This window comes from Pipistrellus kuhlii, unplaced genomic scaffold (genome assembly GCF_014108245.1).
Source record: "Pipistrellus kuhlii isolate mPipKuh1 unplaced genomic scaffold, mPipKuh1.p scaffold_m20_p_2, whole genome shotgun sequence".
Taxonomy (NCBI): domain Eukaryota; kingdom Metazoa; phylum Chordata; class Mammalia; order Chiroptera; family Vespertilionidae; genus Pipistrellus; species Pipistrellus kuhlii.
In genome coordinates, this window is record NW_023425515.1 from 174,333,447 (window position 1) to 174,354,251 (window position 20,805).

A 20,805-nucleotide genomic window follows, 5' to 3' on the forward strand; every position below is an offset into this window, starting at 1 on the left:
CAAACCAGCAATCCCTTGGTACACCAGACGATCTCAATCAACTGAGCCACACCAGAGCCAGGGAAAAAAACAATTTTTAAAAAAGGCCTTAATACCCCACCCTCTGCCCTTTCCCCACCCCCCATTGTCCTCATCCATAGGTGCACAGTTTATGTTCAGTCTCTTCCTGCATCCACCACTCCGCTTTTCCCCGAGAATTGTCAGTCTACTCCCCTCCCGTATCTCTGATTCTATTATAATCAACAGTTAATATTGTTCATCAGGTTTTTTAATTTCCTTGTTTGTTTTTTTTTAATTAATAAACTTTTATATTTTTAAGAATATATTTTAAAATCTAAAAAAAAAAAAAAAAAAAGGCCTTAATAGCTGAAACCGATTTGGCTCAGTGGATAGAGCGTCAGCCTGCGGACTGAAAGATCCCTGGTTCGATTCCAGTCAAGGGCATGTACCTTGGCTGCAGGCACATTCCCAGTGGGGGGTGTGCAAGAGGCAGCTGATCAATGATTCTCTCTCATTGATGTTTCTAACTCTCTATCTCTCTCTTCCTCTCTGTAAAAAATCAATAAAATATATTTTTAAAAGAAGGCCTTAATAAATTTTCTAAAGATTATCTCTTTGTTATGAGTACATGCCCACATAATGGTGAATAAGCTGTGTTTTATTAATTCCTGCATCTTTAACAGATTATACTAATCAAGTACTTTTTGGAAAAGATGACAAATATCTCTGCTTCAACAAAAGTTAAAACATGAGAATCAACATAAAGAACATCTGATACCACACTACACTGCAATACACAACTTCATACTCATCTTCTATAGTTAATAGCTCCAGACTACTCTGCATTTTTTGCCTTTATTGTTTCTTTTAATTAAGTTTTACTGTATTTCAATTACAAGGGTATTTATTGAGCAGTTGTATTGAGCCAGACATTATCTAACTCCTATGTGAAGATATAGTGCAAGCATGCACCCAAGGAGCTACTAGTATATTGGGACAAATAGATAAATGACATAAAATAGCACAAAAGAGGCATCCTTGAAATATAAGAGTAATGTAATACTTTTGAAAAAGATACATATAAAGTGTTATGTAGAAATAGAAATGAAGAAACAATTATTTCAGACATTATGTGACATGAAAGGCTACCCAAAAGAAGATGACATTTGAACTGGACCTTAATAAGAATTTTCTAAAAGTTAAGGAGATAAAGAGATGGGAAATAGTATGAATCAAGGTAATCCTATATAATAAAGAGCTAATATGTAAATGGTTGTCACACTCAGACACTCTACACTGGGGAGAGAAGAATGGGGACCAGCCAGGCTGTGGCCCGGGAGAAGGACAAGCCGCCCGTCCAGGAGTCCCAGGCACCAGCAGCTGGGCCTGTACCTATGGCCCGGGAGAGGGATAATCTGAATGCCCAACAGGCACCAGCGGCTGTGCCTGTGGCCGGGGAGAGGGACAAGCTGCCTGCCCCGCAGTCCCAGGTAAAGCCACACACCCACGGACACCTGTGGCTGTAGTCTACCCGGGCGAAGCGGGTCAAGGTAGTGGATGCCTGTGGCCGACCAGAGAGAGGGCAACCGGGATCCCAGTTGCCTGCAACCGGCCAGAGGAGGGAATTCTGGGCCTCGGTGTAGGGCAAAGCAGAAGCAGTTAGAGGCAATTAGGCCATCAGGAGAGCAGTTAGAAGTGATCAGGCAGGCAGGCAAAGGAGTGAGGGATGATCAGGCAGGTAAAGATTGTTAGGTTGGGGTATGACAAGATGGCAGGCAGGTGAGTGGTTAAGAACCAGGGGTCCCAGATTACGAGAGGCAGTTGGATATCCCCTAAGCAGGCATCCTCAAACTTTTTAAAGTGGGGGCCAGATCACGGTCCCTCAAAGAGCTGGAGGGCCGGACTATATGAACTAATAATTCCTACTGTAACACCTCGGCTGCGCTCACTGCCCAAAAAACCTGGCGGGCCGGATCAGACTCCTCTGCGGGCCGCATGTGGCCCGAGGGCCGTAGTTTGAAGACCCCTGCCCTAAGGGGTCCCAGATTGCAAGAGGGTGAGGTTGGTATGTGAGACAACCCCATCCCCATCGTGCATGAATTTCCTGTGCCAAGTCTCTAGTGGAAGCATAAAACATAACAAAATATAGATATTTCTCACTGCTCTCAAGTATGCTTAGTGTCCAATTACATTATATCTTACTGTAGTGGAGTACATGTTATTCCAGAATAAGAAGAAAGCTCATTCAGATAGTAAAAATTCAGAAATGGTACAGAGAATCCTAAAATAGTTATTTCCTTGAGTGCCATTAAATAAAGAAATCCAATTTTTCTAATAATACTAACAAAATTACCCTAAAAATTACCTCTTTTATGTAAGATTTGAAATATACATAATTTTTTTTAAAGAAGTTTTTACTGATTTTAGAAAGAAGAGAGGAAGGGAGAAGAATAGGGAGATAGAAACATCAATGAGAGAGAAACATCGATCAGCTGCCTCTTGCATGCCCCCTACTGGGAATCAAGCCCAATCCCTGGGCATGTGTTTGACAAGGAACTGAGCCAATTACCTTTCGGTTCACAGGTGGACACTCAACCACTGAGCACACTGGCTGAGCAGAAATATACTTTTTTTAAAAATATATATATTTTATTGATTTTGTACAGAGAGGAAGGGAGAGAGATAGAGAGTTAGAAACATCAATGGGAGAGAGTCAAAAATCAGCTGCCTTTTGCACACCCCCTACCGGAGTTATACCCGCAACCAAGGTACATGCCCTTGACCGGAATCAAACCCGGGACCCCTCAGTCTCCAAGACGACGCTCTATACATTGAGCCAAACCAGTCCCAGCAGAACTATACTTTTTTAAAAACAAATCATTAGGTATCTATGACTAAGGAAATAAAAAATTAAATAATTAGCCAAAATATATTCAATTTTAGTTAAATCCAAGATATTAAAAGATATGGTAAATAAAATACTAATAAAAATAAAAGTGTTATTCCAAACTAATGAGTTTCTTTCAACCTAAATGCTGCTGCTAAAAAAAACAGCAGTAACTATCAGAAAGAAAATCTTTTCTAGTTCCACCTATTCAAACTAAATTGAAATCCTTCTTATAGGGATTGACTTACAAATAAATCCTGTTTCACTGTATGGATTATTGTAGAAAAGGAGGATAGCGCATGTGAAAAATTAGCCAGTTATGTGCCACTGAACAAATCTTTTAACTTCTTTGAATATAATTTCCTTTTTAGGTACAACCCAATTCAATCATTTGATAATCATATAACTAAATTATACCAGATTGTTGTAATAACTATGTAAATAACAGGGGGGGAAAGTAAAGTGGTGAAAAGGAGATGAAAGAGTAGTTTAGGAATGGAAATTATATACAAAGAAAACCAAGACTGATCAGTGGCTGGGGACTGATCCTTAGAAAGAAGTATTCTGTAAAATTAAGGGGAGGAAGGGGGAATAAGACAGAAAATGAAGAAAGGATGAGGTGATAGGAAGGTAAGAATATCTGAAAGAAGAACTGAAAGGGGCAAATGAAAAAGAACAAGGAATTTTAAAAAGTAAAAAAATAAATAAAACGCATAACAGAGTAAGTGAATGAAGAAGTACGTAAACAAGAGTCGAGGAATGAGCCCTGGTCAGGTGACTCAATTGGTTGGGGTATCATCCTGTACACCAAAAGGTGGTGGGTTCAATTCCAAATCAGGGCACACACCTAGATTGCAGGTTCGATCAAGAGTCAGGGTGTCCTATGTTCATAGCAGCACAATCTACAATAGCCAGAATTTGGAAACAGCCTAGGTGCCTGTCAGCAGATGATTGGATCAAAAAACTATGGTACATCTATACAATGGAATACTATGCTGCCATAAAAAAGAAGGAATTCTCATCATTTGCAGCAACCTGGATGGAACTGGAGAACATCATGCTGAGTGAAATAAGCCAATCAATGAAAGAGAAACACCACATGACCTCACTCATTTATGGATAATAAAGAACATTATAAACTGATGAACCAAAAGATAGATATAAAGACAGTGGAGCAACGGGCAGACTGTCAAACTGCGGTGAGGAGGGGAGGGAGATCTGGAGGAGATAATAGATCAACCAAAGGACTTGTATACATGCATATAAGTACAACCAATGGACATAAAACTCTGGGGAGGGAGGGTATACTTGGGAGGGAGGGAGGCAGGCAAAAAAAAAAATCTGTGAATTTACTGGAGTTTAATTGTCTATGTAGCACAATAATAGATTTGTAAAATAGAATATTATCTCATTCAGATAAAAGATGAGAGTAATATGAGCATAATCAACAAATTTAAAACAATTTTGTTCAATTTTATTACATTCTGAAGAACTATAAAGTAAATATCTCTAAAATAAAATTTCTTTATTCTTGTAAATTCAAAGACAGCAGGACTATGTTTCATTATAAGCATCAATAAATGTTGATGTATAAATGTTTCAAAAAAAAAAAAAAAAAAAAAAAAGTCAGGGTGTGTGTCCAGGCAGCAATGAAAAGATGTTTTCTCTCTCACATTGAAGTTTCTCTCCTCCCTCCCTCCCTTCCTCCCTCCTTCTCTCCCCTTTTCCCTCCCCCCACCCTCTCTCTTCCTCTTTTTAAAAGTCAATAAACATATCCTTGGGTGAGGATTTAAAGAAAAGAAAAAAAAAAAGTCAATGAATGACAGGTTGAAAAAAAAAGGAAATGTATGGATAAGACTAAATAGCAATAAAAAATGTAATCTTAGCCCTAGCTGGTTTGGCTCAGTGGACAGAGCATCAACCTGTGACTGAAGGGTCCCAGGTTCTATTCCAGTCAAGGGCACCTGCCTGGGTGCATGCCTCGATCCCCAATAGAGGGGCATGCAGGAGGCAACCAATCAGTGATTCTCTATCATCATTGCTATTTCTCTCTCTCCCTCTCTCTCTCTGAATCAATAAAAAAATATATATATATTAAAAATGCAATCTTGCCCTAACCAATTTGGATCAGTGGATAGAGCATCAGCCTGAGGACTCAAGGGTCCCAGGTTCGATTCCGGTCAAGAGCATGTACCTTGATTGCAGGCACATACCCATTAGGGAGTGTGCAGGCAGCAGCTGATCAATGTTTCTCTCTCATCAATGTTTCTAGCTCTCTATTCCTCTCTTTAAAAAAAATCAATAAAATATATATATATATTAAAATGCAATCTTAAAGAATAATTACATCACATAAGATCAAGACAGGTAAGATATGACATGTAAAAATGAGCTATCACCAGAACACTAGGCAAACACCACAAACTAAATGAACATTATAAATTTAGATGAAAATCATAACATACAGCCAAAGCCGGTTTGGCTCAGTGGTAAAGCGTCGGTCTGTGAACAGAAAGGTCACAGGTTCGATTCCGGTCAAGGGCATGTACCTTGGTTGTGGGCACATCCCCGGTAGAGGAGTGTGCAGAAGGCAGCTGGTTGATGTTTCTCTCTCGTCGACATTTCTAGCTCTCTATCTCTCTCCCTTTCTCTATGTTAAAAATCAATAAAATATATTCTTTTTAAAAAATCATAACATACAAGATGGGGCAAAGGTTGGTTTACAGTCATGTTTATGAGAAGCACAGTTTATTCTTATATAATTATTTCTTAATTATTATATTATTTTCCATATGAACAACTGCAAACCTACTTTCACCTACCTTGTATATAGAAAATTAAAAAACACAGGAAGAGCGAGACTAGTTTGGCTCAATGGATAGAGTGCGGCCTGTGGACTGAAAGGTCGTGGGTTTGATTCCGGTCAAAGGCATGTATCTTGGTTGTGGGTACATCCCCAGTAGGGGTGGTGCAGGAGGCAGCTGATCGATGATTCTCTCTCATTGATGTTTCTAACTCTCTATCCCTCTCTCTTCCTCTCTGTAAAAAAATCAATAAAATATATTTTAAAAAAAAACATAGAAAGAGTGTATACAGTTTAAAATTTATCTGAACCCATTTGGTTTAGCTCATTGTTTGAGTGTCAACCTATGAACAAAGAAGTCATGGTTCAATTTCCCAGTCAGGGCACATGAATCATTCCCAATTGGGGATGGTGCAGGATGCAACTGAACAACAATTCTTCCTCATCATTGATGTTTTTAATCCCTCTATCCCTCTCTCTTCCTCTCTGAAATCAGTTAAAAAAAATTTTTTTTAATTTATCTGAGTTTTCTATGGTCATTTTTAAATCCACTCATTATTTTAAAGAAGTAATATGATTGTTATGAAAAGAGAAATATTGTTGAAATTTTAAAAAGTGCTGATCACCAAAGTGAGAAATCAAGAAATAATAGAAAGTTATGTGACATTATTTCATTGCAAAATAAGAAACTATATCTCTGCTAATTAAACTTTAAACATAAAGAGATGTGCTTCCAGAAAAACACCTAACCATATTCAAAATTTTTTTTTTTTTTGGGGGGGGGGTCTATATGCCTTTTTCCAACTGAACCAGAAGAGAAAGCATCTTTTCCACAGATAAAGAGCTGTATCCATGTGAGGAACTATAAACACAAATATCTAAACTAATAAAGCATGGTTTGCATAGGTCAGGGGTCGGCAAACTCATTAGTCAACAGAGCCAAATACCAACAGTACAACAACTGAAATTTATTTTCAGAGCCAAATTTTTTAAACTTAAACTATATAGGTAGGTACATTGTTATTAACTTAATTAGGGTACTCTCAAGCTGGCCTTTACTAAAAACTCAAGGGGCCAAAGAACCACATGTAGTTCTTGGGCCGCAGTTTGCCGACCACTGGCATAAGTTAATAGAAGCCAATGTGATTCTATTATTAAAACAAGGCATCATTCATCTTTTTCTGACTTAATGAAAATTTCTATCAATTGTCTTACAAAATTAGTTCATATTATTCAAATATATCAGGATGTCCTTATAAGGTCTAAGGGCACACATACTCTTTTGTTGTTAAACACTGAAATGGGCCCTCTGAAGTAATTCAGAGATACTGAACACATATATACATATATATGTAAAAAAAATATTAAATGAATTCTAATTATATAATAGGAAATATAACTTTAAATATTTGTTGGAATTAAGTATTGCCTACAGTTACAACCAAAATATTTTGACCATATAATACCCAAGAATGGTATAGTTTTTGTTTCATAAAGCATCTCAACTAACAAGGATGAAAAGATTGGTTTCAAAAACATCTCTAATATATAAAAGGCACATTATTTCAAGTTAAAAAGAAATCTGAACACCTGCCATCCAGAAGAAAGAAAACTAACAACTTATCTGTTGGTACTAAATAATGTGGTATTTCTCAAAAACCATGGAAATGTAGAAAATTAAACAATACATGAATAAGTATCTTAAAAGAAAGGAAACAAAGAAGATAATTTAGAATTTTGCTATACTTAGAGCAACTTGAACAAGTTTTCTTGGTGGGAGGAGGTGGTGGGCGGGCAGGTGGAACTGTATATCCAGTGAGGCACAGTGTAGAGCAGAAAAGCTGTGTAGACCCTTTCCTCTGATAAGCAGTTTGCCCCTTCTGTAGAACTTTTTTACAACCAGAACAGGAAACTCGAATAGCTGTGGCTGGAACTGAAGGTAGCATTTTATTCATGCCAGATGATGCCAGAGGAGGTTGGAAGCCAGTAGTCAACTGTGGAGCTTTAAAAAAAAAAAAATGTTTTACTTTGACCATGAATTTTTAGTATGAATCTTCCTTTCTCTTCGAGAACTGGACTTGAAACTAAATACTAATTATGTAATACACAGTAAAAGCCATTCTAATTGAGCAGAAAAAACTGCTTAGCTTACTAATACAAGTAGATACTTCTCACTCATATTGGTCAGAAAAAATACATATAATCATTCAGTTCTGTATCTTACCAAGAGGACTGCCACTGACTGAAAACACAGCACTAATTTTCAGTTCCCCCTCCTGAGTTTTTTGCTGTTGGCCATGATTAAATTCCTTAAAAAAAAAAAAAACAGAAAGAAATTAAAACACAGAGGAAAGAATAAACACAATGTATCTAAAGAAATCCAAACATTGAAGACATGTTACTATTGCTATTTTGGGGTAGAAAATGTTTATTTAATACATTAATAAAAAATAACAGTAGCAATATATAATTACAATAAGGAAGTAAATTTGAATATGCTGAGTAAAAGGCCAAATATGAAAGCAGTTACCTAATTAGCTTATAGTATGTACTACCAGATAATTACAAATCATTTTTTAATATAACAGTACTTTAAGTTGCTGTTTATCTATTATAAAAGTAATACACACCCACTATACAAAATTTAGACAAATAATAAGAAAAACATTCTAATCATATTTCTATCACCCCAAAACCACCACTGTTATTCTTTGGGTATATTTTTTTCTAGTCTTTTCCCCTCTTGAATTCAGAGGTTTTCTTGCTTTGTAATTATACTAAATACCCCATTATCATAAAGTGATTTTTTTGACCACTTGAATCAACTGAACATTTGCATATTATTAAATACTAGAGGCCCAGTGCATGAAATTTGGGCACGGGGAAGTGTGTCCCTTGGCCCAGTCTGCACCCTTTCCAATCTGGGACCCCCTTAAAGGATGTGTGACTGCAGGTTTAGGCCCGATCCCTCTCACAATCCAGGACTGCTGGCTCCCAACCGCTCGCCTGCCTGGCAACCCTAACCACACCTCTGCCAGCTTAATCGATGCCTAATTGCTCCCCTGATGGCCTAATTGCCCCTAACTGCCCTCTCCTGCCAGCCTGGTCACCCCTACCTCCCCTCCACTGCCAGTTTGGTAGCCCCTAACTGTCCTCCTCTGCAAACTTGGTCGCCCCAACTGCCCTCACCTGCTGGCCTGGTAACCCCTAACTGCCCTCCCATGTCAGCCTGGTCTCCCCTAACTGCTCTCCCTACTGGCCTGATCACTCCAAGCTGCCCTCCATAGGAGGCCTGGACGCCCCTAACTGCTCTCCCCTGCAGTCCTGGTTGCCCTTAACTGCCCTCCCCTGCAGTCCTGGTCCCCCCCTAACTGCAGGCCTGGTGCCCCCCAACTGTCCTCTCTTGAAGGCCTGGTCCCAATTGCCCTCCCCTGCAGGCCTGGTCTCCTGCAACTGCCCCCCACCCCCGTCGGCCATCATGTGTCCACATGGGGGCAGCCATCTTGTGTTTTGAAGTGACCCTCAATTTGCATATTACTCTTTTTATTAGATTGGATTACTCCACATCTAGTAGTTAAGCATCAGTGTTTTTCCAAGTTGGAGTCCAAGAATCCTTGAGGTCTATAGATATATACAAATGGAGTCTGAGAATTCTAAAAGAATTTTTTAAAATTGTGCTTTTATTTCAATAACATTTTTAATGAATGTAAACATATTTTAAGTCATAAATGAGCAAATATAAATGAAAAGTTTTCATTGCTGTTGTTTACTTCTATAATTATATTATTGCATTGTGAAACCAAAAAGTGGTAGATTAATTCATTGTTTATCACACTCAACTTGCAAAAATCCTGCAAGACTTCTTATTCTTGGAATTCTAACATACTCCCTTTGTTTGTGATAAGGGGTATCTGTACATTACTCAAGTTTGAGAAATACTGATATATTTTAACAGATGTAACAGGTCATACAGGAAAGAGATTGGGTTGGAGAGAGGCACTTGCCTTGGGCATAAAATTAAAGCATCAAAAATATCAGTAATCAAGATAAAAATTATGTTAATGCTATATTCTTTAAAATAAAAAACGAAAAATCCATGATGAATATAATACCAAAACTTTAAATAAATAAGGACAGGATCAGTATTACTGATTTTTCCTTTGGACTCAGGCTCCATTTTAATGGCCTGGCATGACAGTGAGTTACATAACCCCAACCCAGTGTCATTCCATTTTTTTCACACATTCCATGAAGAACATCTTTGTGAATACTCAAATTCTCATTTTTAGAATTAACTCCTAAATGATCCTTATAGTGGAATTACTAAGTAAACAGATACAAAGTAAAAAAGGTTTCTGATAAGAAATTACATTGTTTAAAAACAAACAAATGAATATCACTTGATTATATTTGTTCTAATAATTTGTGAAAAAAGCCATTTAAAAGACTTTTCCCCACTGATGTTTCAATTTGCAATTCTTTTCCAATATCTACTTATAAAAAAGAATACTGTAACAATATTAGTCCTCTGTAACATCTGTTATCAACATTTTCTCATTATGTACTTTGAGTTAAAATTTTATGTACTAAAGTTTCCATTTTTATGCCAAAATGTTAACATAAATTACCTTTGTGATTCATATTTCTTACAAAGTTCTACTGCAACAAAACTCTAAGAATATTTACAATATAGTTCTTTAATCCAGATGTCAACAAACTTTATCTGCAAAGGGTCAGATATTAAGTATTTTTAACTTTGGAAGCCATACTATCAGAACGACTCAACTTTGCCACAGTAGAGCAAAAGCATCTAGAAATCTTATGAAAATGAATGTGGCAATGCTCCAATAAAACTTTATATACAAAAACTGTGTGCAAGAAAAAAAAAAGCAAACAAGATAAAAACACAGAGAACAGGCTGGGTTTTGCACATTATTGATATTTTGCCAGCCCCTACTTTAAACCCACCTCGTATTTATTTATTTTTATGTATAATAGGCATTTTTCTTTTTTCTCTCTGAATAGCTGGTGAATTCCTCCCATTCATAATTAATATAGCTAATTCCTTTAAGTATGTCTTCTTTGTGGCAATCCATTCTGTATCATTATTAGCTCACTAACCTTATAAAATCACACTGTCCTAGCTCTTTCTCACTGTCAGTAACAATTATTCCAAATTTCTGATACATTCTATAAGCCTCAAATATACATTGCTCATGTAATACAATAAAATAAGTATATATTTTAAGTACTCCACTTCTTCACCTCACAATGCCTTCAAGGCAGAATCATGTTATTTTAAGATTCCCCTGACAAAAATTAAATTTACAAATTTAATAACAAACCAATGACTAATAATTTCAGAAGTGAAAATCTGATAACCCAAAAGCTTCCAGAAGCAGAAAAACAGGTTCAAAACAAAATAAAATCCTTTACCAATACTTTTAACTTCCCTTTGTTTACCAAAAAGGAAGATCCAGATCACTATCCCAAGAAAGTATTTTCAAAATGAAGAACCCACTTCCTCCTATAGCCAAGTTAACTTGATTATGACTAAATAAAGGCTCCAAAATTTAATTACTGAATTCTGACTTCCAAGACTATGTGACTCATTATTGTGACAAATAATTTGCCTTCCCATTCTAATTCATTTATTTCAATGAAAGATTATAAATTATCTCTCCTTTTATTATGAGCAAAACGAAAAGGTAAAAAATTGATTTTAATGTAATATTTACTGATTTTCCAACTTTTAGAACCTATCAAAATCAAAATTGAGAAATGGAGTTCTCTAGCTCTTTAAAGTTTCTATTTTAAAACCTTCTGTAGGCTTTTTTTGTTTTTTTAATTAAACAACTTTTATTTACAAAAAGATTGGTAGACTAATGAAAGTAAGACCTTGTGACCCTAGATTGGCTCCTTATATAATTAACTTATCCTCTAGAACCTGTTTCCTCATTTACAAATAAAGTTAGTATCATCTATTCTGGCCTTCTGAAATAAGATGAAACAACACAGCACACATAAAAATATCTTGTAACTGTAAAAATACTATAATGACCTGCAATGGGATTTGAATGAAGAAATGTGACATGCAATGGGATTTGAATGGAAATGAAACTGAAAGGCCAAATGATGTTATACCAGTAACAGAAAAAGAATGATAACTGACAAATCCAGGAAATTGTAACAGAATAATCAAGAGCAAATAAATAGAAGTAGTAAAATTTATAAACACACATTTCAATACTTTAGTGGAAAGTAAAGAAGTTAAAACCAAAAGAATCATACAAGGAAAATTATAGAGTAAGCTGAAAGCAAAACTACAAGTTAAGTGAAGAGAAAAGCCAAGGGAGGTTTTGACAAGGTGCCATGAGCTAAAGCTATGATCTTATTAAATCAGGTGAAAAGCTAGTACTAGTAACTAATAATTAATGATCAAAAATAAAATCTATTAGCATTTTATGAACCTCAGGTTAATAGTACTCTTTTAGTTTAATGCATTTGAACTCCCTTTTCCAGTCTATGGGAAATAAATGAGTGATAAAGCTGATCCCCCTTCTAGTAATATAGTCTAAGAAGCCTGAAACACCAATCAAAGAATATATGCACCCTGTACCCCTATGTTCAATGGCAGCATTATTTGCAATAGCTAATATCAAGCAACAGCCCAAGTGCCCATCAGTAGATTGACGGGTTTAAAAACTGTGGTATATTTCACAAGGGAATATTATGCAGCTGTACAAAAAGAAGGATCTCTTATCCTTTGAGACAGTATGGAGAGACCTGAAGAGTATTATGCTAAGTGAAATAAGCCAGTCAGAAAAAGACAAGTATAACATGATGTCATTTATATGTGGAATCTAATGAAAACAAACAAAACTGATGAACAAAACAGATCTAGAGACATTGAAACATGCAACAAACTGATGTATTTCAGGAGGGGGAGGGAGTGTTAATCAAAGAACTTATATGCATACTAGTGGCCTGGTGCACAAAATTTGTGCACATTAAAAGGGAATTAATTAGGGGAAATATTTTAATATTACTATTTGCCCTTTCTCTGTAATAGAAGTGTCAAAGATGAAAGAAAATTAGTAAAATATATGTAAAAATCTCCCTCTATCAGAGTCGGGGTGCACCACGGGACCCAGAGTCAAGTCCCCTCCAACCTGCCCACCTTGAAATCACACAAGACCCAGACCTGGCTGGCCCCACCCGGTCAAGCCCTGCAGGGCAGGGGGCACAGCCTCAGGTCCCCCAACCCTGATGCCAGGGGCGTGGCCTCAGGTTCCCCAGCCCCTGGCAAGAGGGTGAGATGACCATTTGCATTATATTATATAGGATATAGGATATGCATAGCCCAAGGGCAAACAATAGTGTAGGAAAGGCCTGGGGAAGGAGCAGAAGCTGGGTAGAAGTGGTCAACAGAAGAAAAAAGGGGCCGAAAACCGGTTTGGCTCAGTGGATAGAAAGTCGGCCTGTGGACTGGAAGGTCCCAGGTTCGATTCCGGTCATGGGCATGTAGCTTGGTTGCGGGCACAACCCCCGAGGGGGGGCGGGGGGGGGGGTTGCCAAAAGCAACTGATCGATGATTCTCATCAATGTTTCTAACTCTCTATCCCTCTCTTCCTCTCTGTAAAAAATCAATAAAATATATTTTTTTTAAAAAATAAAGAAAAAAGGGGGCATCTATAATACTTTCAACAATAAAGTATTATTGTTTTTTAAGTGATAAAGCATTAGTAGTCGTGAACAGCAAGAAATACAGGTTTCTAATAGTCATGGGGGAAAAAGACCCGAAAGAACATAACAATGAAGAAGGGAGAGGAGGGAGAAAAACAAAGGAGAGGGAACAGAGGGGAAGTAGAAGGAAAGAAAAGGAGAGGAAAAAGAAAAGAACCAATTTAACATGAGGTCCCCTGGGAATTTCTGGAAGAATTATCAAAGGTCTCCTCCGATAGTATTGATACAACCTCTTAGAGAAAAGCTTTACCCACTCACATACTGGTATACCTTATTGAAGGATCAGGGTAAAGAATGCTTCAGGACCTTATGCCTAGGACCTACATTCCTACTTCGTTCTCAAGAGTCCAATCAATCAGGTGGTGAGCCTTTGAGGAAGTTCTTCCCTATTATCATTATGAAACTTCATATTCAGCATTTTAAAACACATCTTTACAATCTAAATAGAATATAAAAATGTAGATGTTTCTTTGTCATATAGAATTCTCCAGCTACTAGAACCTCTGATTATTTTCAGAACAATAGTACAAATAACTCTTCCTGATGCCCTCCTCCCCAATGTATTTGGTTTTTGCTATAATTGACTTTTTGTTCAAAAAAAAGTGTCACTGGATCATGTACAGTAAGAATGAGATGCCTTTGGTAACCCACCATCAAGATTTCTTATGGATTTCCCATATCTACACTGGGGTATGTAAAGAGAGAAGAGATGTGCCCCATATACATACATGGTTATAATTTTCTGAGGCATTCACTACCACATAAATTTTCTCTAGATATCAAGACACTTCTTTAACCCTAATTTAGATATCCAAGATCTCCATTTTGCCTGCTTCTATTAAATATGCTTTCATGATCTACCTTCTATTCAAATATTTTCATGTTCCTTCTCTACCATCTTCTTTTGTAGCCACTACACTCTTACCCATCCAACTTGTACAGCTTTATCACTATATAGCTACCTTCCACTACGCACCATGAAATTCTTGCTTAACTGAGCAACAATCTGACCATACAAATCACCTATTATCTAAATTATCTATTATTTTATCTCCTTACTCTAAGACAGTGGTTCTGAATAACAGACAATTTTGTCCCCCAGGGACATTTGGTAACATCTGGAAACACTTGGGCTGGGGGCAACATTGTTATAGCCATCTAGTAGGCCAAAAATACTGGTGAATATCCTGCACAGGACAGCCCCTCACAACAAAGGATTATCTGGCCCAAAATGTCCCTGTGCTGAGGTTGAGAAACCCTGCTCAAAGACATCTGAATGAAAAAAATCTCTTACAAAGCAGTTTCACATTCTCAAACCCCCTAGTATACCAGGAAGATACGGAAAAGCAAGCTTCCCTCCAGATTAACTGTCATTTGCTTCTCAGCCTCTGAATTAATGTGAGCTGTATAAACCATAGACAACGCTCAAATAATTGCTACTATTGTGTATTCATCCCTGGTTCTCCTTCCCATACTCCAGTATGATTACAGTGCCTGGTATAGCTTCTTTCTTCCATCCTTACCACTGCAATGTCATTAACTGCATGAAAAACGTTGCTGGCTTATAGGATAGCTCTATGACTTCTACCTCCAGAGATACACAATAGCAGAGCTCTATCCCTATCTTTATTACTCACAGTTCTCAAATTTAGTATCTCCTATTACCCTTTTTTACCTTCTATCCACTGATCCAATCAGGTTTTACCTTCTATACACTGATCCAAATGGTTCTTCAATCAATTAATCCTTCCCAAGATAGCCTATCCATTACTCCCTCCTGAAAAACATTTAAATCTACACATAGCCTGTACTCCACTAACAATAAATGCAAAGACTTATTACCTCATATAAGCTCAATCAAACCATAAACTAATAAACTACCATAAACCTTCAGCTCTCATCTTCTATATCACGTGTCAAACACAAGGCCCTCGGGCCAAATCCGTCCCGCCAGGCCTTGCAATGTGGCCCGCACCGCGCTGTCATCACTGCACTCCGCTGCGTTTCCATCACAATGACAGTTTATGACTGTTCAGTAAACCATTCGGCCCGCGATTTAGGCTGGATTTTAGATTTTGGCCCCTTCTCTGATTGAGTTCGACACCCCTATTCTATATCAATCTCTAATCCTTGACTCACACTTTCCCTAATTCCTCACTGAAACTGTAAAAGTTAGAGTACAATGGTATTTAGGAACAAACAGTATTAAAAGCCTATTTACTACTCAGGAAACATTTCATATAACTCCTTGTTGGTTCCTTAGCATTATTCTCACAAGAAAATTCAAATTGTCTCAACTTTCATTAAGAGTCTCCTCTCACCCTGTCAACAAACTACTTCACTTTTTAATCAAGAACATCTGTTCTCAAATGAATAATTCATGTGTAAAAAAAAAAAAAGGAGAAAAAAAAAGGTGAAATGTTTACTTGAGCATTGTCAGGTTCGTCTTTAATTTTGTCTAGTAGTCCCTGCTGTGGTGCCATTGCTTTGTCATACTCATCATCCAAAGGTTCTTCTTTAATTCTAATATTTGATGCAAAGGAATTCCCCAGTTCCGAACCAATGGGTTCTTTATTGGCAAATGGATAGCTGGAATCCTAAAACACAATATAAAGGATTAATAAATATTCAGGTTTTAGATTTATTCTTCTTCAGGTTCAACACCCAAAGAAAAACTCATTGGAAATGAAGAATTCTATGGACATTCACTAGAATCCCTACACCTAAAAGTAAATGTCTAAATATCAAGTACAAATAATCTAAAAGCTGAGACTTTATCGCCAAAGATGTCCTTTCCAAAATAATAAAGCAAATAAAATAAAAATCAGCACTCTACCTACTACATATAGTTACAGTTTAGAAAGTAACAAAGAAAACGTTGACACTTGACTTGCCACAATTACAGCATTCTACATACACACTGAAAACTTACCCTAAAGTTTGTTTCTGGGGTTTGTGGTAAATGAGTATGTAATGTTTCTTCAACTTGATTAGCTATTGAAAGAAAAACAAAACAAAACAAACACATGTATATGAATAACAAATCTTATAAAGAGTAACCTAAAAAAGATAATCACCTCTCTTTTCCAACAAAGATGCTCATTAGCATGAGATGGATGCCCCAAAAACACCAAAAGGTAGTTTCATTCACAGTGAACAATCTGACACCATCTAACCTTTAGCCTCATCTCACACTTTTCCTTGCTCAAATCTAAACAGAGTGATTATTTTATTCACTATGCTCTAAAAAAAATTACTTGTGTTTGTTATTCCCCATTTCTATACCTTTATCTATCCTAAACTTTATAAGTCTTCCAGATTCAGCTCAAGTCAAAATTCGCCTCTCCTCCATAAAACCTTTCCTGGCCAATAAGTTAAAAATCATCTCTAGGAATATCCAAAACCCTATTTCAATAATTTGAAAATCTTCATGTATTGCTGCCTTATGACAAACTTCCTGCACTATCTTTAATTATAAATTAAATCTATGATATGCAGCTGGTCACTGATACTTCTAACACTTCTTATCTTGTCTCTTCTACTACCAGACATTGTTACTTGAGGTTAAGTACCCTCATAATGTTCAATATCTCTACAGGGGATACTGAAAATGTATACTGATTTGTTCTTTCTACCATATTTCTCCTAACATTGTCAGAAGAAATTTAAGGTTGATAAATTATACCTTTCTTTCCCTCATAGCTACTGAATATTTACTGAAACACTATTTTCATTATAACCAAGAATACAAAGATGAATAAGATACAATCTGAACCTCCATAAACACCTACACTAGTATGTAAGGCAAAAATAAATATAAAACTAAAATATTGTGTGATAAGGACTGTAAATAATGAAGCATGAACAAAATGCTATGAAAATATAGATAAGGAAACAATTCATTCTTGATACAGAAAGGTTAGGGGTGACTAGAGAGTAGTAGAGGTTTATGAGTTAGGACTGTTGAATAAAAAGTACTTTTACAGACATATATACAAAGAGAGAAAATGGCATGCAGAAAAATAGAACAGTAATAGAAAAAGGATGCATGAGGGAAATACATGATGTACTCAAGAATGGAACTAGAGTTAAAGTATAGGATACACTGAGCAAAGAGGCTCAAGAAGAGCCACAAGAAACTTCTAAAACATAAAATAGAAATGTTATCAATAAGAAAAACCCTCCCTAATTTGGTGGGACAGCAGTTTGAATTAGTGCTTACAGCACACAAAGAAGTTAAATCCAACTTCAGGTTCCAATGTTCAACCAAAGAAAATGAACAGGTGATTCGAGTATCTTGCCTTCTCATCAAAATATTGCAACCAGGGGAGGGAGAAATGAGGTTTAGAGCTATTTTTCAACCATTTATACCATTACCAAAAGTTACGGGGAGAAATTCAGTCACTCTGCAAAGAACAAGGATAAAAAAAAAAAAAAAAATGACAAGCTTACAATGAATTTAACTGTTCATACTTCGCTTAGCATCAGAAGTAATAAAAGCTATATTATTATAAGTATGTTGTTATTTATTGTGATTTATGGCTCTATTCCAACAAGTATTACCTGCTTTATCAAAAAAACTGCTTTTCAACCTTGCATCCACCTCTTTATGGGATTTGTCCAATTGTTTTTCATGTTCATAAGTTAGGTCTCTATTTTTCTCCTTTCCAGAAAATGTCTCTTTGCTGTTTTCTCTTACTAGACTAAAATCTTTCCGTATTGATTTAAAGACAGAAACCTGATCAAACTGTTTAGTAAAGTCTTTTTTAAATTTATTTTGAATCTGTATTTCATTTTCATGGTCTGATTCATGCTGTGTGACTCTTCTCTCTACTTCCAAGCTATCATCAGTATGAACTGAAGAAACAAGATTGTCTTTTGAACTAAAATCCTGTTCATCCTCATTGTCACTACCAACGACTGGAATTCCTGCAAGATCCCCAGAGTTCAAAAAATAATCATCTTCATCCAGCAATGAATTTTCAGATCCTGTTTGATTCGGCATTCCATAAGGCATGCTGTCAAGGGTAGGAGTTAAGTTGTGGTCTATATCTTCAGACATTTCTGTATCCATGATACCACCACCTTAAAAAGTAAAATACTGTTTAGACAAACGATAATGCTAAAGTTGACCACATTTATAAGGTCTGTCTGGTATTTAATCAAATATTTTTTCTTTCCAAACAAAATATAGGTAATATCACAGAATTCCATTAACACTTTAAGATAAGAGTAACAGTATGACAATCCCTATTTGACAGATAAGGAAACAGGGCCCTAAAACTTGAAATCAGACATACCTGTGTTGGAATCATAGCATGATCACTGTAAATCAATATTATCTTGAAAATTAAACTTTCTGGCTTTTTTATCAATAGAGAGATATAATACTGACCTTGGAAATTAATTTATAGTGGGAATTAATGGCAGTGTGTATAAAGGACCTACTGACAAGAGTATAAAAGTGATCATTATAATTAGTATAGTGGTTATTCTGGGGACCTGATATAAGAACTCAGGTCTCTGGTCTCAGAGTCCCAATTTCTCTGCACTATTTCCAATAAACACAGCAATTAATATTTATAATAATAAATATTTAAATATAAAAATAAAATGTATCCACGCTAGAATAAATTTTAAAAATGTTTACTGTTTAAAACTATATGCTCAAGTCTCTTATTCCAAAATAAAACAACAAAAAATTTACAGCTTTGTATTTCTTTGCTCTCATTCACCTTTCTTTCACAGTCACTGTGAAAAATCTACAGTGGTTTATTCCTACTTCATCTTAATACTTTAGATGAAAGCAATCTGGTTTCCAATTTTGCACTGGAAATGCTCTCATTTGAGATCACCAATGATCTCCTAATGGTCAAATCCATTAGGGTTTATGTGGTTTACCCCTTATGTGGCATATCCTTCCTGGATAAAATTCCTTTGGTTTCTCTGACACTATTATTTCTTCTTCCCTTTTAAACTGGTCTATACTTCTCTTCCTCTATGCACTCAATATCAGCTTTCCTCTAAGATTCCAGTTCTCTCCTCATTTTATACTCTTGGACTACTATTTTTCACCACCATAGCATGGCTTTTGCAGTTGACTTCCTAAGCACTTCAGCTTAGACCCAAGAGTCAGATATTTATGTTCTCCTAGGACCCGTAAGGACTCCAATTTTGTACCTCTAAAACCAAATTCATCCTGCTCCCATTTCAAGCATATTCTTCTTGTATTTCTTTCACTTGATTAACAGTATTATCAAACCAGCAGTTTACTCAAGATAGAAAAGAGAGATTCTCCAATTTCTGTTGACAGTGTACTAACTCAAACCACATAAGTATCTAAGAAGCAACCACATTCTTATAAACCCTAACCCTGAAGCACATTTAATTGATCCATGAGCAGCCAAATTGGAACTGACAAAAACATAGTGAAACAAACATTAAAAATAGTGAAGCAACAGCCTTGCTTTTATTTGAAGCCCAGAGGAAACCTTCAATGTGGTTGGTTCTTCAAATAATTGCCTGGGTATGATCCAGAATAAATTCCTCCTTATAATCAAGTCCTAACTGATACAGAGTCCAAAGGAAACTTTTCTTCACATGCCCTCCTCCATAAACACAACAGAATTCGCTTTTTAAACCATAAATCATTCCATATTATACTTTCCTCTGAAACCCTTTAATAGCAAACCACAGCCTAAAGTACTCATTCATTCAGCATATACAGGGAGGAGCAAAAGTAGGTTTACAGTTGTTCGTACAGAAAATACAATAGTTAATAAATAACACAAGAAAAACCAACCATGTTTTGGTTACACACAACTATAAACCTAATTTTGCCCCACTCTGTACTTATTAGAAAACCTCTATGTAATAATTACTGTGATAATCCCCCCTCTTCACAGAATTAGAAAAACAGAGGAATTACCATTTTAATTTAATTAAGTAATAATAAATTCAAACAACAAATGCTAAAATCTTGGGAATGTGTACAATTTACTTTCACACAGTATGCCACAGAGAGAGAAGCACGAGGGGATAACAGCATGCACGGTGTTACAGATACTCATGATACTATTCTTTTCATGTTCTATTTATTTTTAAATTTTCATAATAGAAAGTTAAGGAGAAAATATAAATAAAAAGACAAGATATTAAAACACATATATACTTACAAGAGGCCCAGAGCACGAAAATTGTGCACGGGAGGGGGGGAGTCCTCAACCCAGCCTGCACCCTCTCCCATCCAGGACCCCTCAGGGGATTATCCAACTGCCAGTTTGGATCCCTGTGGGATCAGACCTAAACCAGTAGTTAGACATCCCTCTCGAAATCCAGGACCACTGGCTCCTAAACATTCACCTACCTG

General features: G+C 36.3%; 1 protein-coding gene across 19 annotated transcripts in view; it reads right to left on the bottom strand.

Annotated features, from left to right (window-relative positions):
• The window catches only part of ZMYM4 (zinc finger MYM-type containing 4), a 135,265-nt gene that overhangs the window by 49,077 nt on the left and 65,383 nt on the right, over positions 1–20,805 (bottom strand). For 13 of the 19 annotated variants that reach the window (XR_006742221.1, XM_045584872.1, XM_045584862.1 and 10 more), the window contains 5 exons: positions 18,000–18,521; positions 16,369–16,433; positions 15,863–16,033; positions 7,915–7,999; positions 7,437–7,692 (listed from right to left, as the gene is read on the bottom strand). Coding sequence is in view for 18 of the 19 variants with exons in the window: in XM_045584872.1 (XP_045440828.1) it covers positions 7,437–7,692; positions 7,915–7,999; positions 15,863–16,033; positions 16,369–16,433; positions 18,000–18,521 (1,099 nt within the window). In the remaining variant the exon portion in view is untranslated. Of the gene's footprint in view, positions 1–7,436; positions 7,693–7,914; positions 8,000–15,862; positions 16,034–16,368; positions 16,434–17,658; positions 17,846–17,999; positions 18,522–20,805 lie in introns of those variants that run through there. The other 6 variants (XM_036444171.2, XM_036444170.2, XM_036444179.2 and 3 more) reach the window with 3 other exon arrangements.